Source organism: Populus euphratica, unplaced genomic scaffold, assembly GCF_000495115.2.
Source record: "Populus euphratica unplaced genomic scaffold, PopEup_1.0 scaffold134.1, whole genome shotgun sequence".
In the NCBI taxonomy this organism is placed as follows: domain Eukaryota; kingdom Viridiplantae; phylum Streptophyta; class Magnoliopsida; order Malpighiales; family Salicaceae; genus Populus; species Populus euphratica.
In genome coordinates, this window is record NW_011500021.1 from 334,776 (window position 1) to 357,821 (window position 23,046).

Sequence of the window (23,046 nt, forward strand, 5' to 3'; positions counted from 1 at the left end):
GGAATGCCGGTGAATAGCAGTATTTGCCTTGTCTTTTCTTAACTCCACTTTGCATTATAATTCATAAATCAACATCTTCAGGTGAATAAAAAAGAAGAAGATTTTAGGACATGTTAAACACTTAACACTAGTAGAATTGTAAAAAGATAATGGTAAAGTACAATAGTCATTTGGAATGACCATATTTTTTCTAGCATAACATCTTTACCTAGATTGAATATATGCATTACGTTTTTTAGTATCCACAAAATTTAAATTAAATATCAATAGAATTGAGCTAATCTCATTAATATCTATTAAAATATTATTATCACATTATCTTCAATCTCATTTATATTTATTAAATCTATAAATGAAACATAATTAATTAATAAATATTATATGTTAGACAATAATTTATTTTCAAATAAAGTTATAACTAAAAGATCAAATTTTTCATTCTTTTTATTTAAAGTATCTTGAAAGATGACTGTTTGGATTGAAGGATCGTTATTTGAAGTGCTTTCATGTTAAGAAGATATTTTAAGGAGCTGTAATAACCAAATCAATTTTAAATAACTAAACACCCATGAAAATTATATTAAAAATTTAAGTCCTTAATAATATTTAATTCACAAATTAATTCTTATAATCTATGGTAATAACTGACAAATCAAAATATGAATTTGTTAATGCATTATTTAAAGCACATACCTAGATCCAGCTTGAGCATATTAAAAAAATGCAAGTGAGGTTCGAGCTTCTTGTACTGGCTACTAAGTTATCCAATACACAAGAATCTGTAAGTTTCTTACTAAGGATAAATATAAAGATTTTAGAGCTCTTTATTCTTTGAAAATGACGGGGGATTCTACTGATCACAGTAGAATTAGATTAAAAACCATAGGTGAAAAGAACCAGAGATCTTTTAGTTACAGTTCCGTGCATATTAATAGTTAGTGAACACTTGCGAACTTCAAATAAAAAGCTTTACTTATCTTCTAGTATTTACAGCCGGTATGGGTAAGCACAATATACAGTTAAATCTTTCAAATCATAAACATTAAAATCGTGAATCTAATCCAGACCATAAACCTACTACCAGTCATAGTTATAGAAGGTTATGAAAAACATAGATTTGTCAAACTATGGAGTCACATTTATGAGCAGCATTTGTGAGTGGCAGTCTAAAATTTTCATAGCAAACCATCCAAAGCTTGCAGGTGATGCCTTTTCTCCTGACGCTAGAAAAAATATGGATTAGCCCAAGCTCTGTTTTGTATTTGAACCCTAACAACGGGGAACAAACAAGTTTTGGATCGAGGGAACCTGATTATTGATTCTCAGAGTATGTTGCTTTGCATGAGTAGACGCACAACAAACCAAGTTGTTCCGTTAATTCATAGTTTCCCTTTCTACTGGGCAGAGTCCTGAAAACTGCAGGGGCAAGAAAGATTTAAATGACAGGAAAATTGCATAGACAAGAAAGATCTATGGTTCTTACCTTGGTTTGAAAATTCTGTTAATTCTCCGCTTGTAGAAGCTGGATGGGACAGATTCACCACTGAATGGCTTTGGCAGTTGGCTTTCTTCTTCTGCTCGAATAAAATTAGGGCAGAATTAAATGTTCTTTCCTTTTAAGCTTTTACTGCTCGTAAAGTTTAGTTTTTTTTTTATATATATATATAATACGTCTCACCCGAGTTTGCTCAGATCAACCAGTTTCCAAGTCAACCTGAATTTTATAACTATACTTGGAACTTTCTTCTCTTCGTTACATAGATATATAGATACGTTGTGGTTAAAATTATGTTTTTAAAAAAATATACATATAAAAAATATTTAGGGCACAAAATTATTTGGTGTGATATGAAATTCAGGTTAATATTGAAGCTTCTTAATTCAATTCTTTTTTAATCTTGATTTAAAATTAAATTATAAAAATTATTTTAACATAATTTGGTCAACTTGAAAGATTAACCAGTAATATAATTTGATTTTATTTTTTTAATAATGTTTTAAAAAAAATTTACACAAAGATGTATTGAACTAACTTAAGTTCGTGATTTAGTATGTTAAATATATGAACTTTGTTGAGTTTAAAATATTTTTTTATAAAAAAACTATTCATGAAAAAAATATATCTTCATTAAATTAAATATAAATCAAATAAAAATTAAATGTGAGTACATTTATTTAAGATTGTGATAATTTTATAAAAAATAAAATGAAAATAAATCTAAATAATTTATAAATACATTTAAAAGATAAAGGATAAAATTGATAAAAGAATGATAAAAATAACAGGAAAACATGTAAAAAAAATTCATTTGTTTCATAGAAAATTTTATGGTGTTTATGGAATAAATAATGATATTTTATTAATTATTTTGGAAACTCATTTTGAAGAAAAAGAGAAATATGAAAAGAAAAAAACACATGACCCATAATAAATGGTAATAATATCTTTACATAGAATTTCTCTCCTATTTATATCTATTTTTTCTTTAAAGTTGACCCAAATAATAACTAATAAAATACTATTAATTATTCATTCATCATCATAAAATTTCTACTATTTCAATCCACTATTTAATGAACAGTGAAGTTTATAAAGAAAACCATGTAATTCTCTCTCCAAGAATTTAATAATACTCTCCTCTTTTTTTAGGATGATTTTCTAATCTAGAATATGTAATGTACAATGAAAAATGACTTGTTTCTATTTCTTTTAATTTAATTTTATTTATTTATTTGCCAATTTTGTCTTGGTTAAACCTGAATGGACACCATTTACTCTGAAAATGAGTGGCCAAATTAAGATCAAAGAGATCATGTCCAAAATACCATACTCATCAACCAAATCAAGTGGTTATCAATGACAATAAACCATCTACTTCACCCAAAAAAAAAATAATTCAGAAACGAATCCAGTTTTATTTTCTTAAAAAAAAAACCAAAAATCCTTCAATTTAAATAAATAAAGCATGCAAAACTCTTTATTCCTCCCAAACTCCAAACAACCCGCAAGTTCTCAGAGCTCACTCATCTATAGCTCATCCATTGCTATGAGGTAAGAGCTTCCCATAACATTACAAAGGGAAAAGGAACCTGGCTGTCTAAAAGAAAGAAGGGGCAAATTGTAATTACACAATTAACGACAAACAACTGCCTGGGTCCGTGTCCATAGTGAGAACCTAAGCTCTAAGCTCTTTCAGTTTTTTGTTAATGCTTTTTTATTTGCTAGAAATATATATATAATAATAACCCTTTCAGTAAATAAAACCACAAAATTCCCTTTTTAGTAGATAAAACGCTAAATTCATATAAATTAGCTAATGTTATCCCATGATGCGAGATTACATTGCACAGTTGATAATGATTCTATTTCCAATAATTTAAAAATGTATTCATCTTGTTAAATTATATAAAACGAGGTTATATTGCCTGTGGATGCGACTTCAAATTTTTTGAACGTGAAAAAGATAGAATGTTTATGCTATGGGGAATTCTTTATATCTAAATTTAAAACTTTTATCCCAGTTATTTGTTAGATGTGAATTTTAAATTTATTTTTAGAATTATTTTAATATGGTTTACTTGATTTGTTAAATATAACAATAACTAACTAGTAAAAATATAATTTAATTTTTTTAAAAAATATTTTTTAAATATTAAAATAATAATATATTAAATTCATTTACATCGACTTAACTTATTAAATCAGCGATCCAAGTTATAAACTTTATTAAATTTAATAATTTTTTTAGTTATAAACTTTATTAAATTTAATAATTTTTTTAATAATTTTTACCAGGTAACATAACCACACCGAATATTTAAACCAATATAAAAAAAAATTATTAAGTATTTGAGATTAGGCATATATTTTCTCTTGTTTTACACTTGATTATACATATACTAAACCAATATTTAATTTGAATTATGATCCGCATTATTCACTGCAACTCAGTACCGTTCTCATTTCACCGTCAAACTTCCTTGTTCCATCGTACTTGGTAAATGCAGCTCCATCTCTTGATTTCCAAATCAACTTCAGCAAATAAACAGCTACATTTGCCGCCATATCAGGCTTAAGCTAGTCCCCGCAGAGGGATTTGTCCAGCTTTAAGATCGAATGCATCATAAGCTCCAAATAGGGGAGAATATGGCTACAGCAACCTTAGCTTCACTGCCAATTCGACCAGGCTGATGTGATTTAGTAGAAGTCAGAAGTATGCCACTTACGACATCTCCTATGGAAGTGATCCCTTATGGAGAATAATCATACATGTCCAACTGCAGCCGTTGGATCAAGATGTCTTCTATCTCAGTGTTCTTGTGTGTTCTACTTTGCACTTAAAAGGGTCCCAAATATGGCAGCATGAGGTTTGAAAGGCTTTTTCTCGATCAAATCTACTGCCTCTACTAACTTACCTGCCCGACCAGGAAGATCAACCATACATGTGATCAGGCTTAGCTGCAAAGTCCTTGATCCCACACCATTGAACAGAAATATTTAACGCCGAGGACTGTAAATCCAGCATGGTTACAAGCTGATAATATGGCAACAAAGTGATCCAGCCTGGCTTCATTCCTTTCTCCCTCATCTCGCCAAACAAATCCAGAGCTTTATTACCCTCTCTGTGCTGATCATAACCAGAAATCATTTCATTCCAAGTGGCAACATCCTTCCGTGGAACCCTTAAAAACAATTTCCAACCGTCCTTCATCACTCCACACTTTCAATACATGCCAATCAACGGAGTTCCAGCGGTTGTATCAGCACAGTGGAGACTTACAAAATAGTTGATGCACTTGCCTGCCCAACTGCAAAGAAGACAACTCACTACACCCTAACAAAATGCTGTTCAAATTTGACGAATTTGGATGAATACCAAATCCCACCATTTTTCTAAAAAGCTTTACACCACCCTCAGCTCTGCGATTCTCAATACAACCTGCAATCATAGCATTCCAAGTCAATAAATTCTTCTCGGGCATCTCATGAAACAATCTTTCTGCCAATCCATTCCTCCAAAACTTCACGTACCCAATGATCATAGCGGTCCAAGCCACCACTCTCTTAAATGGCGCCTTTTCAAACCAACTTTAATGCCAAATCCAGCCTCCCGCACTGTACAGACCCAGAAATCGTAACATTCCAAGTAACTACGTTTTTCCTTGGCATTATCAAGAACAAGGTGTGTGCTTTGTCCATAAACTAATTCTACGCAAAACCGGACATCATTGCATTCCAAGAAGCTGCATCTTCAACGGGTATATCTTCAAAGAAAGGCTGAACTCTTTCCATGTCAGAACTACATACATAACCAGCTATCATGGTTCAGATATTTTCAACATACAGTTCTTGGGCTTCCTCAATTTCCAGCGCTTCATTTAGAAACCGGCCGAAACTGAATTCCAAGTAACAGTTGTTTTAACCGCCATACTAGTGAAAACATTAAGAGCAGAATCTAAAGTCTCTGGATATGATATAGCAAGTGATTTGATAAAATGACACCACTAGGTTGGCATGGCGGTCAAGTTGCTCAGTGGATTTGCCGAAAATGGCCCAACCCAATTAGGTATTGATTGTATCGGCATTTTGGTTTTGGATCGTGCAGGTGGAAAGAGAAGCAGCATGGTTTTGAAGAGAGGGAAAGTGGGTTTTCTATTTTGTTGGTAAATAATACAGTTTCTGACAGGCAGTAGGATTTCAACAATAGCATATATATCACAAACTCAGTTTGCTAATTCATTCCAGTTCCTATATATCTCAGACATTTGGCGACAATATACTAAGCTGAAGCTAATACCTGAATAGCGGGGAACCTTAAAAGCAACTCATTCATTTCTTTTAAAGAAATAATGACAATAGATCAGAAACACAACAGGAAAAATTGAAAATACTAGTAAAAATGCGGTTACCCTAAAACAAACCAAAACTGATGCCACTAAGTCAAAGACAAAATAACGACTCCAGATGCCCTAATTTAAACAAAAAAAAGGGGGTTATGCATGCAACATGAAAGTTAAGAAGGAATCACAGGAATAAATCTAAAATTTACACCCAAAAGACTAGATGTTTGAGATGGTTTTGACATTGGAAATCATAATTCCCATTGATAACCCTCGACTGGAACTCTTGAATTAGATCACAAGGATTTCCACAAGAGAAATCAAGAATTAGATCACAAGGAATTCCACATGGGAAATTGAAGCGATGATGAAAGGCAGTGCAAGTATCACTTGCCACCCAAGGTGGGGAACTGCCCAGGGTCTTCAATTGAGGGAGCTTCCACATCACGAGTATTGCCTCCATATCCGCCCCTTCCACGGCCACGGCCTCGACCGCGACCAGGGTTGTAGTGCCTGTCACCTCCAGCAGGCTTCAGGAATTCATTTATGCTGACAGCCTGCATTCAAGTAACGACAGTTGGGCTTTCCCATCATCAATACTTGCATGCATGGATTACAAAAATTCTAGGTCATATAAAAAGTAATTCATCAAATAAAAGATGGATAATAAGAAAGAGCCAAGGACATATAAAACTGACAAGTACTTTGGGGTGCATATCTAAGATGTCAACATATCAGAAGGAAATGAAGTTAGAGGGAACCATGATCAACATGGCACGACCCAAAACCAAAAGTTCTGACACCAAAAACACACCTTCTTGGCTCTGTCTTCTTTGTCAGCAGCATCTTTTCGTTTGTCCTTCTCAGAACCCTACCAGTTAATATGCATGTTTAGCAATCTACCAAATGAATACAATTCCACATTCAAAGAAAGAAATGATTCTTACCAGCTTGATAAAAATTTCAGCGTTGCTCTTCTTACTTGACAGCTGTTGCATGGACTGTAAGTCTTTGTCCAAGCCAACTTTCCTCTCCTCAGCCTTCAGAGAAAGCAAAGCCTTCCTCTTCTCTTCAAGAACCTTCTCATACTCTTCCAGTGTCATCTCCTATTAATACAAAAGGAAAGGGATATATTGAAAAAAATACAATAGCACAGGAAAACACACAAAATAGTTATGCATCAAAACCAGAAAGTCAATTTCAATGCACACCTAAGTTGGTCATAAGTTCAATGGACTTTGAAATTGAGCTGCATGATATCATTACAGTGATGTCATTTCATCACATAGCTTAAAAGTTCGATCTAGGATAAATGATGATTCAGGGGAGTTTGACTTTCCAGAGGAATCCAACTGAAACAGGCTAATTAACCTATAATTCTAAACTTGTTCTGAATGATAATTAATCAATATAACCAACATTTAAATTGACTGATCTCTTAATTGAGAACTCATACGTGCAGAATATGTGAAGGTTAAGAACATAACTACAATTGAAACTGTTACAAAAAGCAAGCAAAGCACAAAAACAGAATTGCTTGAACAGAAATATCTAGATTAAAAGTAGCACTTATAGTAAGTAATCAATGCCTTCAATCTGTCATTTCCCAGCAAAATTAGTCCAATTATACATATAAGAAACTTTTAACCAATAAAAGATAAGTTTTTTATCAGTGACTTTCCCAAGGAAGCATGACTGAATCTTGACAATGAAGCTTCCTTAAGACTGCTTATTAAATAGGAAACACGTCATCAATTTTACTGAATGTGTATGAAACAAGAGGTCCTTGATTGACAATATTAAACCAAGTTAAAAAAATTCATCAGTTACAACAACTCCCGGTTGTATACAGGACACTTCAGAAAGATATTGTCAAAATTTAATCAAGCAAACATCATTTAAGTCAGTTTTGAACCTCATATCTTCACATTAGCTAATAAATCCCGTCATACTAATCCAGCATAACAGTCATGCCTCTGTGAAAAGTAAAAAAATTGATAAAAATTGAAGTTCTAGATGATAGCACTATTCCATTTATTTGTGAAGACATCCCAAGATAAGACCAGGTTTTAAAAGGAAAATTCACCTTGTCTTCAGGCTCCTTCACTTCTGGCTCCTTCGCAGCAGCATCCTTGCTCGCATCTGCAGCATCCTTGCTCGCAGCTGCAGCTTCCTCCTCTTCTGGCTGCTTCTCAGCAATGAAGCTCTTCTCGTTGTCAACAACAGGTTCCTCAGTCTCTCTGAATTCAGTTACACAAGTATACATACATGTGTGCATAGCTATGTCATCACATACAAAGATAAATTTCAAAAAAAAAAATTGCTGGAAGCACAGAGACAGAAACTCACGGAGCAATTTCATCAGCATGAGTTCCCCAGTTACCACGGCCAGACCCTTCACGTTTAATCTCATTCCTGCCATGGCAAATACAATGAAAATTTTTATGGCAAATTATAACAAGTAATGAAGGAAATTTCAAGGTCAAAACAGCATATAATAAAAATGGATATTTCACTGGTAAAGTACTAACCCACGACCAGTACCGCTGTGGCGATCATACTGCCTTCGAGGGCGTTCACCTTCTCCAGCTTCCCCATTGCTATAACCACCACGGCGACCACCACGGAAACCACCACGAGGGGCACCATAGCCACGCCTCTCAGAAGTTCTCCCAGCATCTCCATCTTCAGATGGTCTGGATCCCTCAGAAAAACCATTGCCAATGAAGGTCATTTCATTGTTATTTGATTCTCTGTTAAATCTGCCACCGCGACCACGCCCACGCCCATAGCCACGCCCTCCTCCACGTCCACCTTCATTCTTTGCCTCCCTCACTGGTTGAGAAGATAAAAGACCAGTATTAAGAACATGAAATACAACTCCAACATTAATAATCAGTGCCACCTGTCAGCCTGTGCTACCGATCCATGAAATAACAAAGAACGCAACAAAAGAAGACAAAAGAAAGTAATTTTAAAAACACAAAAGAAATACTCTGTTAAGTATTTATCAAAAATAGAGAGAAAAAATGGCCAGGAGATACCTAACAGGGGTATTTAGGTGGAGTCAAGCAACAATTTTATCTTCCAACAATCAAAACAAGATTAAACAATCATCTAGGACTCCACCATTAACAAACATAACAGGGATAAGTAAGCAAACAGGTGATCAGCTGACAAACCAACATTCAAGAAATAACGAAACACCAACAGACTCAATAAAAATGTCCTCCCTTTTCTTCTGTTCCCTTCATCCCTCAACAACCAGACCCATTTAACACTATTAGGCGCGTACTCAAAGAAAAATAAAGTTAAAACAACTATTCAATTAACAATTTCAATAAATTTAACACTTTTCCCTTCATGTTCTAGCATTCAAACAAAAAAAAACCAACGTAAATAAAAAAAAGGGCTCAGTAATTTAAACACCTCCAAAGCAAATTTCTTGGTTAATGAAACAAGAGCAACAAATTTAATCAACACAAACAACGGTTAGTAAATCGAAGTTCACCAGCTTGTGCAGGGGGAGCAGGCTTGGTGGGAAGCTTAGCAGGCTGAGAAGCAGGAGCAGCAGCGGACTTATCCGCCTTCTTGGGCTTCTCGGCCGCCTTAAGCTGAGCAGCGGCCACCAGTTGAGAAAGGTCCTCATTGTTGTCATCGTCGCCAAGGATATCAAAAGGGTTCGCTGTTGCCATTTGTCTCTTTGAGTTGCTGGTAAGCACAGATAAATATACAGTCCTTCAGCTTGTTTACCTTCAAACAGCAAGAGACCCTATTGATTGATTATAGCCATTATTTATTGAGAGTAGTTAAAGGCTAGGAGTGTTTGGGAGGTTAGAAAATAAGAGGGAAAATACGAGGGAGCGAGAAGAGCGAGTTGCGTAGGAACCCTAGTCAATGCGGCAGAAACAAGATGAGCGTGTTAAGAGTGGAGAAACCTAATCCTTAAAAACCCTAGTATGCAATGTTAGTGTAAGGACGGGTGTATGTTTATCATGTGTTCTTGCCGTCTCTGTTTATTTTAAGCTCACCAATGTAAATTTGACATCTCTTTATTTTAAGCTCTATTGATGTTTTTTTATATGTTAATATAAAAAAAATAAAAAAATAAAAAAATTGTTTTAATATATTTATAATTAAAAAAATACTATAAAAAATATCATGATACTAAACACCTAATAAGTAAAAGATTTTTTACAAAAGGTTTTACTATTTTTGATAATTTCTTGACTCTTTTAATTATTTTATTAAGAGAATAAAATAAGAAGTATAAGAAAATAAAATAAATAACATTTATACAAATTTGATTGGTTAAATTAATTGAAAAAAGTAATGTAAAGTTAAATTAATTGAAAAAAGTAATGTAAATTATTAAATTAAATAAAGAAAGAAAAATATTCGATATCTGATGATTGATTAAAATAGATATGATGTTTGGTTTAAATTTTATTTTAATTTTTTAAAAAAAATACCGCGTAATTTGTTACAATAGCCTTGAAAATAACTCACCAGTATCCCTAGGTCAAATCACATTAATAGAATATGTTAGGGGCATTGTGAGGTGTTCGGTATGGAGATTTTTAAATGAATTCCAATAAGTAGGTTGTAATAAATGATACAGTAGTAATAGTTTTTTAAATTGTTTTTATTTCAATATATATTAAAATAATATTTTTTATATTTTTTAATATTTACATATTAAAATAACTTAAAAATATAAAAAAAAATATTCAGTTTTTTTATCAAACAGTATTTTCAGCAGTGCTTCCAAACTCTATCTGAGTTTTATTTGTTGTTTGGTATTTCAAACTCTTATCATAAATAGTTTTTTAAATTATTTTTATTTTTTAAAATTATTTTTACTATTAACATGTTAAAAATATATAAAAATTATTTTAAACAAGAACAATTTAAATTTTAAAATTTTCGAAAGTACAGTGTAATCACGTTTGCAAATACACCATTAATTTAATATATTTAAATAAGTTTAATAAATTTTTGTGGGTGCTAATCCTCAAAATTAAGAAAGAAGCACGTATGCTAGTTACGAGCTGTGAACGAAAAAATACACATAGATATTTACAATCAGTTGCAAAAATATTGATTATTATCAATTTTATTTTTCACCATTTGCATCTATAAATTATACCCTAAACATTATCTAAGGTATTTTGTTTTACCATTCCATCCACTTTTCATCCATGTTGATTAACAAAATCTATTGAATATCAACCCACGAGCTCTCGAACTAGAGATTAACTAAGTTTATTGTTTAAAAAAAAAATTAAACTAAGAATTTTGAATTCTATAAACTCCGAGTTTAAAAAAAATAGATTTCTTGGATTTTTTTTAAAATTCTCTTTGTTTATTCCACTCTAAATCTCATAGATATTTTAGTTAGTTTATATTTCTCATAGATATTTTAGTTTTTTTTTTTTTACTCAACCTTTATAGTCCTCAAATTATAGACCAATTTAGTTTGTTTTGTTTATTCTGCTATGTATGATGATCTGTTTTTTCATGCTCACAGTAAGTATATTGAACTTGATTATTATTTTATACATGAGCGCATAATTCTTGAAAAACTTATTACATATCATATTCTTATTATATATCAAATCATTAATCTGTTTATTAAGCCAGTATTTAAAGCTACCCTCCTTTGTTTTAAACGCAAATTTTGCCTTCAACCCTAGCAATGTTTGAGGTAATGTATAGACAACAACAAAACATCTTTATAATAGTAGTAGTAAAAAATAGTAGCACAACCAATATAGGATCCTTACTCTTGCCAGTAACTACAATAGCAACAGGAGATAGTAGCAACAACAATACAGAATCTTCACCCTCATTATTAATGTTGTTTAATACTATTCAATTTACAAGTATTGATAAGAAAGGGGATTCTAATCAAAAGATTAGATGTTAGGTTTCATTCTTGGCTTGTAAAAGGATTTCGTGTAATCATGAGCCTAAAAAATGATTGAGAAAGGTTTAAATATTTGACATGTAAAAAAGATTGTGTAAAATATTAGTTTTATCAATAAAACAGATCAAGTTAGTGTTAGTGAAACTCTTGAATGATGGTTTAAGTAGAGGAGTATCTTTATAAAAATCTGAGTACACAATCTCTTAACTATCTTTTATATTTATTTATTTTATGATTGTCTTGAAGTGTTGATTGTATTGGTGCTTATTTAAATTTATCTCTACTAATATTTGAGTTGTTTGTTTAGATTGATCATTAAGTTATGTAATAATTTTTCTTTTAAGTTAAAAGGTTTTTAATTGGCAACCTGATTCTTGTCTCGTCGTGGGAGGTTGTGAGGTTAATCCAATAGAAACATGTGGCTAATCCATTGAGGAGGGGGACGTGCGCATCTGAATCTCGTTATGTGTGGTTGTAAGGTTGGTTCAAGTTATGGCCATTACAAGGGAATAAATGGCTAGTCCAGAGATGTTTTTGATAGTTTATGCAGAAGTACCTGATATAATAAATAGGTATTATAGTGAACCCCAAGTCTCATCCCTCATCGCCAGTAAAAGAATTTGACTTTGAACATGGGGATCAAAAATACTTGAAGCGGCAAGTGAGGTTCTGGCCTAGCGGTGGGAGGGGCTTGTCCCCTTTCTCCGCACCTGGGTTCGAACTTCACCATACACGCCTGTCACCCCCGCGGTGCCTTACCTACTCACTAGGCTTGCAGGATGTTCAGTGGGCCGTGGAGATTAGTCGTGGTGCGCGTAAGCTGGCCCGGACACCCCACGTAAATCAAAAAAAAAAAAAAAATACTTGAAGCGTTGGGAGGACTGACTTATTAAGAGGCCATTTCAAATTATAATATCAATTACTTTTTAGATTATATTTTACTTGAAAATATATTAAAATAATAATTTTATTTATTTTTTAAAATTTATTTTTAATAACCGTATATCAAAATGATTTAAAAATATAAAAAATTATTTAAAAAAACTTAATTTTTTTTAAAATACTTTTCTACCGTAAAAACAAAATTTGTGTATAAGAGCCCACGGACCCGAATAGATAAACCCAACAAATAATTTCTGATAGCAATTCAGGAAAATTAATGGGTTTCTGTACAGCATGTTTCTTCGTTCTTGTTTGTAACAATTTGTCAGAGTCTCTGTGGAGAATTTGTTGAACGAGTTTCCTTCGTTATTTTAGCATAAGGTAGGTCCGATCCATCTAGCAAATAGAGAGGGCCGAAATCTTGGCTGCTTAAATTGGGTCAAGCCTCTTCAACTTTTAGGCTTATCAACTCAAGCCTGATTGCCTATTTTATTGGCCATTTCAACTACTTCGCCCATTCTATTTTTATTGCTTTTCTTTTTTGTAATTTTTAGTTTTTTTTTTTTGGTCATTTTAAAAGTCGAGGTTTTATGGATATTCATCTTATCATTATATTATTTAATATATTTTAAATTTATAATCCAAGAATGCATAAAGGTTTAGACAGTTTAGAGGTAGAAAATAAATAATATATGAAAAGCAACACTAATTTCATTTTTTGTAGTTATTTAACCTGTATTTCATCACAGCTCAGATAATTTTTTTAGAAATTAAAAAATAAACATGCAAGCTTTTAATATGTATTTTTTTAAAATCTAATTATAAATCAAAAAGCTTATACATATATTTAATTAAATACATTCAAAACCATCCATCTTAATAAATATATATAAAAAAACTGTTCAAATTTCTATTCAACTTGCGTTGTTGCAAGTCAAATAACTTTTTTTTTTTAAAGTAAAAAATTACTGTGTAAATGCTGTTAAAATATTTTTTAATATCAAGTAATAAATATAATTGTGAATCAAAATTTTAATATTTATATATAATAAAATATAGTAAAATGCATATGTGTTAATAAAAATATATAAAATCTTAATTTAATTTTTAATGTAGCATAATAATGAAACAATGTTATAATTACTACAGTGAAACACTATTTTTTTAGTTTTTGTATAATATATTTTTTTATAAAATATATATTTAATCTTTTCTAGCTAATCTTTGACAATTTTCTTGATATTCTAGTATTATCTTTTCATTGATATATTTTTTTTATTATTTTTAATATTTTTTTTATTTTTTTTGTAATTTATCTTTTTCTTTTTCTGTTTACATGGGGCTTCAAAATGATTAACAACATATATAATAATTTTTCTAAAAAAAAGTGTAAAGAAAAAAAACTGAAAACAAATTACAAAAGAACAAAAGGAAATGGTATAGATATGTGGAGTGTAAAGTGATAGATATTTAAAGTATAAAAACAAAAAATAATATTTTTTTCAAAAAAGAAAGTGTAAAGAAAAAAAGAAAAAACTAAAAAAATATTTTAAAATAAAGATAAGAAAAAAATGATGATAAATAGTAGAGGTGTAAGATGAAAAAAAAAATCAAGTATGAAGAGAAAAAAATACAAGAAAAACATGTTTTTTCTAAAAACAACAAAATACAAAAATTACAATTTCATCAATGTTATAATAACAAAATCAATAAAATCTATAATTTTGTTATTTCTAGAGCAAAACTCCGTTTTGTTTTATTTTATTTTGTTTTAATATATGTATAATTTTCAAAAGGACTAGGGTGGAGGGAATCTATGATTGACTTCAAATGGCATTTTTATAATTTTATCATCCATTCTATGTCCTATGACCCCAAGGAAGGCTTCAAATGGCATTTTTATAATTATATCATCTAGTCTATGTTATATGACTCCAAGGGAAAAAAGAAAAATAAACATAGACTAGTTCATAGAATTATAAAAATGCCATTTGAAGCCTCGTCGAGTCTATGTTTATGACTCCAAAAAACCACAGAAACCTGGACTAGATGATGAATTTCATACAATGCCATTTGAAGCCTTCCTTGGAATCATAGATTGCCCCATTGACAAAGAACTCAAACCTTCTGAAAAGTACAAAGGGTCATCTGCAGTGAGACACCGAAAAGTAAAACAAAAAAGTTCTGTTCTTGTTGTATAGTTGATAGTACAATAATAATCATAAAATTGCCATCGGCACAGTATTTAAAGCAGCCAAAATTCTTGCGTAATTTCCAAATCACCATTTCAAAATAGCCAAAATCCCAGATGTTATTTCTAGACCGCAATTTCTCCTGTGAAATGGCGTTTCCCTTTTAGTTTTTGTATAATTTTCAAAAGGACTTGGATGGAGGGAATCTATTATTGGAATAAATTTTCTTTTTAGAGTTAAAAAAATATAATATCACGTTCTAAAAATATTTTTAAAAAATTAAAATTTTTTATTTTTTTACTTTAAATTATTATTTTTATTTTCAAATTATTTTGATTTGTTAATATTAAAAATATTTTTTTAAAAATAAAAAAATAATTTTGATATATTCTAAAAAAAAAAAAGTAAAAAAACAAAAAACCTTAAAAAACCACAGCGAGGACAGTCAAAAAAAAACAAAAAAACCTTAAAAAACCACAGCGAGGACAGTTTGGCCGGCAGATGTAAAACCATTGTAATATCGTCAAAGATGAAAATAAATTGATGTGTTAAAACGGTCGGTAGTGTTTAATAGATGTTGAAGGCTTTGACCTCGCGTTTTTTCTTCGAAAGCCGCATGTCAAGGAAGGGATACGCCTTTTCTTCTTCTCGTGTGACAAGTGGTCTCTCCACGTCTAACAAATCCGCGGTTTGGTTGGATGTGTTGCGTCATCATCCCATCCACCATCTACCGTTGATGACGCATCCCTTGAGGGCTCCAACAGTTCAAAATGTTTTTGCCACATTTGGAAAATACGAAAAGTATTCTCAAATATATTATCTTCTCCTTCCTTGTATTTGTCTGGATTTTTTTAAATTTATTTGATAACACTTTTAATTTTGTAAATCTTATTATTACATACAAAATAGTTTCGAGTTGTTTTACCATTTGATTAAGATTAATTTATAATTGTTTGGGAAAAACATCAAGATTTAAGATTTAGAATAAACATTTTTATATCTCATTATTTTTTTTATTAATATGAATATCTTGACTAACTCGTACATACATCAACTAATCTGATAGATCTTGATGTTAATGACCATGTAAATCTTCAATAATTTTAAAGTTTGTGAAGCTCGAATGAAAAGGGTATTAACATATGAGTATTTTAAGATTTCAATGATATTTTTAATTTTTTTTGCATGGATTGAATCTTCTTCTTTATTTAAAACTTGTTTAATTATCCATGTCATATCAAATTAATAAAGCAATTGAATAAATCTTAAGATGTGCAACTTAACTAGCCAGTTCCTAAATTTGCTCCATATAAATCACGAATTCGAGTGCTGTAAATTTTAGAATTAATGGAGGTTTATTTGATCGTTAACCTTAGGGTATTAAAAAATTAGTCGAGATATATATAAACTAGTTAATACATCATGATTTATTTTTTTTAAAAAGGAAAGCAATTGAATGGACAAGTAAATATTAATTATAATTACACCTATTTTTATGAACACAGTGCTGTTATCCAACAGATTAATAATTTTGAATGATTAAGGAGCACGTGGGAAAACTAATAGGTGAAAAAACAAATACAGATGGATAAAGAAAATAGTAAAAGCACATGAAATTGTTGTTCTTGGTGCTAAAGCATAAGAGATTTTCAATCATGCTGGGCAAATCAGTTCAAAATAAAATAAAATCCAGAGAACAATATCTTGAAGTATTTTGTCCAAACATTAAATACGGACCAAAAGTGTATGCCTTCCCAATTTTGCTTTTTCAAAAAATGACTTTACATTTCCTTATGAACAAGGTTACATGCACCCGTGGGTGAGTCTGTCAAGAAGGACTAGGCAAACAGCCAGAAGCGGCCAGTCCTTGCCTTTCAAAATTCAAACTCAAGGCTTGTGCCTTACTTGTATACAATCTCTTCACATTTGATCCCTGTTCATTAAGCAACTTAACTAAACTCCTCTTTGCATTTGCTCTGAACGGACAGTTCGACGCCATGAACCCATCGACCAAGTGCAGGTATGCCTCCAGGTCATGGCAGCATGCCACGTCAGCATTGGGCTTTAGATACGGTGACATCTTTGTGTCCACACGTAGCTCTGTGCCAACGTGTGCATAGGCCAGTGGCATGTTGTCGTTCAGCTCTTCTACCATGGGTATCCCTGGGACCCTGGTGATAAGATCTTGGTTATTCACAATTCTTAAGACTTTAACTTTCTTGGCATTAATTTGGTTTGCAAAACCTTTGTTGCCCACACGGGGTCCGCCGAAGGAGAAGACTGCGATTGGTGGCACCTGTGGCGCACATGTACTTAACTCATCACCTACTAATAGAGCCAAGGCTGCACCGAGACTGTGTCCCGTGACTGTAATGCTCAAGTCCTCACCCTTGTATACCTCTATTAGCCTTTTCACCTCTTCAACAACCGATTCGGCTAGGCTAGGCACATTAGCCCCACAAGTTTTATACAAGCTCAAGAACCCGCATTCCACTTTGGGTTGGATTTCAGTCGGGTCATGGTCTCCGGGCATTTCAACTAATTGGGCCCTCATATTCTCAGCCCATTCAAGACATGTAGAAGTCCCACGCAATGCGATGACAATATCCCTCCTTCCCATCCGTTGGATTTCCCTCCGGTCCTCGCACACCGCAACATAGCCGATCCAACTAGACTGTTGGGTCATCCACCCTAGATCCGGTGCCACATCGTCCACCCACTTAGGTAATCCAACCGAGGAAGTCCCATAAAGACTCTTCGTCACCCTGTAGGACCTGTCGGGAAGTGAGACCTGTTGGGGTGACGGAGGTTTCCCTGCCGACATGGCAGGATTAGAATGAAAAGCATGATAAGCTGCCTGAACAAACTCTCCATATCTCACCACCTCTCGCCGGAGATTCTCATCAAGTGGATCAAGAAGCCCGTCCCAATCATTGCTTCCGTGATACTCTCGCCACCGAGAACCAAGATGGTTCCTCGGGGAATACTCCTCCGTCTTGGATAACAAACGTTGTAGCCTGTTTAGATGTCTAGGTGACATTTCCTCAGCTGCTTTCGTTTCAGACCATATTCTAGCCAAATTAAGATCTTCCAATAAATTCTTTCGTCTATTATTGGCCAACGACCCCTTATTAGAAACTCTGGGAGTCGGTTGCGAGACAGTTTGGTTAATTGGTTCGGGGACTTGCTTTTGGAGGAGTTTTTCAAGATTTGCGAGGTGCTTTTTAGTTAACTCGGTACCAACAGATTTTAAAGAATGAGTTACAGTTGAAGCGGGTTTTAATGTAGATTGCTGGCATTTGAAGCTGGCACGTCTGGCCTGAAAGAGATCGAGATTTTGGGCTGGAACTGTTGAGCTGATCTGCATGGCCATAGAGAGACAGAGATAAAGATAGGGAGAGGGAGAGAGAAAGTCGATTAGGAATATGTACCGCTACTTGAACCGAGTGGTCTTGAAGATCTATGGAGCTATATATAGAGTCATGGCTCTCTAAATGCCCTCCGACTATTAGTTTTTAATTAACAACATCACAGAACCATATTGTTGACAACAAATAATATCAGAACTCTATGCTTAGATTGAGGGGTATGATTGTAAGAGAGCTAACAAAAATTATGGACCCCATCTCTCATAAGCGTGGAGAGCTACGCGTTTGAGTTTAATATATTATTTGAAGCAAAAAGTCACAATTCGAAAGCAGTGCTGGTAAACGTGGTAGTTATTATTTTCTAAAATTAATTTTTATTTAAAAATTTAAACATAAAGGTATGACCTCCTCCGTCAACTTTATAAGAACACACGAAAACAAAAAACGATAATCATAATTAATAACAAAATGATATTGAAGAGATTATGAGGAACACTTGTAGCGACAACATTAATCATACTTTATAATTGAATTAAAATAAAAAAATAATATATATAGTTTAAAATAATTCCCATTTTTATTTCTTAACCAATGATCGGCAAATAACTAATGAGCAACACAAAAGAATGTTTTTGATCTCTATTTTATAAATAGAAGCTAATTCTTATTTTTATTAATATAATTATTTATATTCATTTGTGTATATCTCAATTAATTTCATAAGTTTTGAAATTAATAACTATATAAATCTTTAATAATTCTAAAATTTATAAAACCCATGTAATGATTTCTAAAAAATAAATCTGTAACCTTAAATTACTTACACCAAGGTTAGCACTAATTCCCTTTTAACTTAAGAACTGGGAGTCCAATTAGGGATTTACTTTTTCTTGGCTGTACGTCCCATGTAAAATTTTTGTCATGGAAATGACATTTGATGTACCAAATATTAAACAACTTTGTACGGACTGAAGACCTGCTGTGTAATATTCTATCTTCTACGTCTTCCTTTCTCATCTACCTTGCTATTAAAAATTGCACAGACAGAAGACCTGCAGTGTAATATTTTATCTTCTACACCTTCCTTTCTCTTCAAGTAATTTTTTAAAAAATATTTTTTATTTAAAATATATTAAAATAAATTCTTATTTATTTCTTAAAATTTATTCTTAATATCAAAACATGAAAAAAATATGAAAATAAATAAATAATTTGAAATAAATAAATAAAAATTTATTATTTTTTTAAAAACTTTTAAAACACACAAACAAAAAAAAAAGATTTTATAAATTTTTACCTAACACTTCCTGTAACAATATGAAAATAAATAAAATAATTTGAAATAAATAAAAAAAAATTTTTATTATTTTTTTAAAAACTTTTAAAACAAAATATGAAAATAAATAAATAATTTGAAATAAATAAATAAAAATTTATTATTTTTTTAAAAACTTTTAAAACACACAAACAAAAAAAAAAGATTTTATAAATTTTTACCTAACACTTCCTGTAATCCTAACTACCTCTAATCCGTAATTGTCAAAATACATCCCCTTATCAAATATGTTGTAGTTAAATTTATCAAATATGTTGAAAGTAAGGATATCAGCTCTGTTCCCTAGCAGCATATATTTCATCATTCAAAAGAAGGAAGAAATATTATTGAGGTACGAACAGACAAAAAAACCATGCAAATGTATAGTTTCATGAACGGAAGGAAAATGGGAAATCTCCACTGTCTTGTCTTGTTAATTAAGAAGCATGCTGTTTTGTTTCTTTACTAACTTGAATAATATTACAGAGAAGCAATATTCTCAAACTTATGCACGTCATTAGAGGTTATGCTTGAATGCGTCATGCATGTAGTCACACAATTCCCCCAATAACTTTGGAACATATGAAACCAAACATAGTTTCATTCTCAAATTAACTCATTTTCTTCCATAAATACACATTAAACTTCTTTTTTCTATTTCATTGGTTCTTTATATTTATATTAAATCTATTCTTTTAGTTTATTATGATGATGCAACATCAATGAAACCTAACTTTTTTATTTATATATTTCTCTTTATTTTTTTGAATTATTTAATAGCTTTATCGGTTCTAGGCCAAAGTCATGAAATGCAACATACTGCATTGCGTAATGGTCTTTTCCCAATTTTCAATCAAGAAAACAAAATCAAACTCTAATATCTTGTTAACTACATGCAACGGCTTGAAGTTTCCAATGAAGAAGATACACAGAAGTTGCTCTAAATTGGAGTGGTCTCGTGGAAATATTATTTAATCATTTTTTTAGAGTACTGTACGTATAACGAGTACGTAGCTTATATAGCTGGATATTCAACAGATTATAATGCCTTCCTTTCTCCAATCTTTTTTCCAGAACAGAAATTAGGTTCTCAAGCGACATCAATTCTCTGCTGTGACAGTTGAGACTGATTTTATAAGTTGATACTAAATACATAATTCTAGTTCACCAGCAACATTAACAAATGACAGTAACCTGACAACTACGTGCTGCTACTGTAATTGTTATTAAAACGTGCAAACTATTTTTCTAATGATTAAAAGAGAAGACACGCGGATGCATGCATATCAATAATTACTATATGATCAATAAGCTAGAAAATAGCACATTAACGGGATTTAAAATGAACCTAGCTAGAAAACACATATCGTGTTCCTTTCTCCATCATTTTTTCAGAACAAAAGATATTAGGTTTACATACCAAATTAAGCTCTTAAATTTAACTTCCTCAGGATCCTTTGCTTCTTCATGCAAGTTGGTCTCGCAGTACAGAGTACTTCGCTCACATATATACTGCTTCTCATTTTTTCTTCCAGATTTTATTGTGGGTGTTTTGTCGTTGTGAGCTAGCTCGATCTCTTTTACTGTTAATATATCCCCCAGGTTATGAAATTATAATATAAACAAAAAAATAGTTGAGGCTGATCTCATCCCTTCCTAGCAAGTGTATCTAACTCTAGCCTCTAGCACTCCTACTGTAATTGTTACTAAAACGTGCTAATTAAATAGATAAGACGCGCATTTGCGCATATATATCAATTACTATGCCAGGACAGAAGCTAAGTTTAAGATCAATACGGACAAATTAATATTAAATATTTAAACAATATATTTGCAAAAAAGACAGCAAAAGGTCAATATTCCCACTTACAAAGAAATTTGCTATCTGAGCACTTAGAACCAGTAATTTAATGAAAACACGTAAGATCTTTTTTGTTGTCAAAGAAAAGCAACATCATATGTAGTGCAGCTGCATCACATGTAAAAAACATGCGCTTCTTTTTTTCTATATATATCTGTGCTTTTGGGATCTACCTTTTTTTATCCATCTCGCTCTTCGAAAAGAACCGAGTACAAAATTATTGCTGTGAGGTCTCGAGAGAATGTGGAGGAGAGCTAAAGGCACTAAACGAGAATAGTGCTTTTCCTTTTCACTTTATTTCCCACTATCTATCCTGACAAGAACAGCTCCCCGCTATACTCTGCAGGCTTCAATTCAGAGTTTCATTTACTCGTGATATAAAGCATTGGCGGAGAAATATTCAGCATGTTTTGTTTTGAGTTTTTTTTTGAAAAATAGTATAGTGGATTTTTTTTTTGAAAAATATAACCGCTAAAAACTTATTTATAAAGATAATATAATTAATTGAGGCAATAAAAGGCACAGGTGAGACCTACACAACTAGCAAAGATATGCATGTGTGACATGCCTGATCTCAACATGGCAGTAACGATGATGTTTTTTCAATCTTTCAATTCTATTTTTTTTTAAAAACCCAATAAAATCAACTAGTGATATTCAATATGATTCATAACCAATTCAACACAATTCATATAATCTATAATTCAATTTCATCTCAAATCAATTCATAATAATTAATCTTTTTACATTAACAAAAACAATTCTCATGATATTCAAATATTCAAGTACATCATTTAACTATACCTAATATATTATTTCATGGATGGACTTGCACCATCAAAGCCATGAACATGCTGTCATGCATGGAAAAAGGGCTCATCCTCCTCTATTTCAATGTCCAGGGAACCAAACTTTCCTAACCTGATTAGGTCCAAAATGACATGATGAGAATTAGGTGGAGAGAGCGGCACACATAACATCATTAATAATTAACATCATAAAATTAATTCAATTTTACATATAATTATATACATAACATGCTAAAATATAATTTATAAACAATATTTTTATAATTTTAGAAAATACTTAAAAGGACTTGTACAAACCAGATAATTGCTCAAATAATTTTACCATCACCTTATGTTATGAGACATCATATAATAAAATCCTATATAGTAGCTTGAATGATCATTATTTTAATACTTATTTTAGTTTTGACAATGATTAACATTACATTAATGATAAAATCCGAGCCAAATTGAAGGTGGCTTTGCATAATCAATAGATTGAGATATGCGTGGTTCTTTTAATTTTAAGATTTCTAATAAAAAAGAATTATTGCAATATACACTACACAAATACTATTAATATACTGGCTCATATATATACCGTAACTACATATAAATTATGGTCGAGCATTACACATTATAATATAATGAATTTTTTGTATACCACCACCTAACTACAATAATTAATTTAAAGCTAGATTGAAAGGTTTGTAACCTTCAACTCAATAATTAAGCTTAAATTTTTACAACTCAAAACCTAGTAAATTGGATATAATTTAAGTCGACCTATTAATGTCCTTAAATTTAGGAATAAAAGATCATGTGAATTGGTTTATTGACTCAACTAACTTATTTTTCTCAATTGCTTCA

The 23,046-nt window shown here is 31.6% G+C and overlaps 2 protein-coding genes and 1 pseudogene across 2 annotated transcripts; all 3 read right to left on the reverse strand.

The window, feature by feature from the left end:
• Positions 1–3,995: 3,995 nt before the first annotated feature.
• LOC105141925 (pentatricopeptide repeat-containing protein At4g16835, mitochondrial-like) lies at positions 3,996–5,563 on the reverse strand (annotated as a pseudogene).
• A 247-nt stretch (positions 5,564–5,810) lies between these two features.
• On the reverse strand, positions 5,811–9,773 carry LOC105141900 (plasminogen activator inhibitor 1 RNA-binding protein-like). The gene is made up of 7 exons (XM_011049282.1): positions 9,353–9,773; positions 8,373–8,676; positions 8,191–8,256; positions 7,928–8,081; positions 6,789–6,947; positions 6,656–6,712; positions 5,811–6,398 (listed from the first exon to the last, which is right to left on the reverse strand). Exons 1-7 carry the CDS (start codon positions 9,534–9,536, stop codon positions 6,228–6,230), a joined length of 1,095 nt encoding a protein of 364 aa, XP_011047584.1. The 5' UTR covers positions 9,537–9,773; the 3' UTR covers positions 5,811–6,227.
• A 6,783-nt stretch (positions 9,774–16,556) lies between these two features.
• LOC105141901 (phospholipase A1-Ibeta2, chloroplastic-like) lies at positions 16,557–18,310 on the reverse strand. Its single transcript, XM_011049283.1, has one exon. It carries the CDS (start codon positions 18,215–18,217, stop codon positions 16,673–16,675), a length of 1,545 nt encoding a protein of 514 aa, XP_011047585.1. The 5' UTR covers positions 18,218–18,310; the 3' UTR covers positions 16,557–16,672.
• Between the last annotated feature and the right edge of the window lie 4,736 nt (positions 18,311–23,046).

What these genes read in the sequence shown, in the direction of transcription:
- LOC105141900 (XM_011049282.1), bottom strand. Translation starts at nt 9,536, where the DNA reads ATGGCAACAGCGAACCCTTTTGATATCCTTGGCGACGATGACAACAAT. An exon ending in CACAGCGGTACTGGTCGTGG is followed by an intron (nt 8,257 to 8,372) that starts GTTAGTACTTTA and finishes TTGCCATGGCAG; the next exon opens with GAATGAGATTAAACGTGAAG. An exon ending in TGAAGGAGCCTGAAGACAAG is followed by an intron (nt 6,948 to 7,927) that starts GTGAATTTTCCT and finishes TTGTATTAATAG; the next exon opens with GAGATGACACTGGAAGAGTA.
- LOC105141901 (XM_011049283.1), bottom strand. Translation starts at nt 18,217, where the DNA reads ATGGCCATGCAGATCAGCTCAACAGTTCCAGCCCAAAATCTCGATCTC.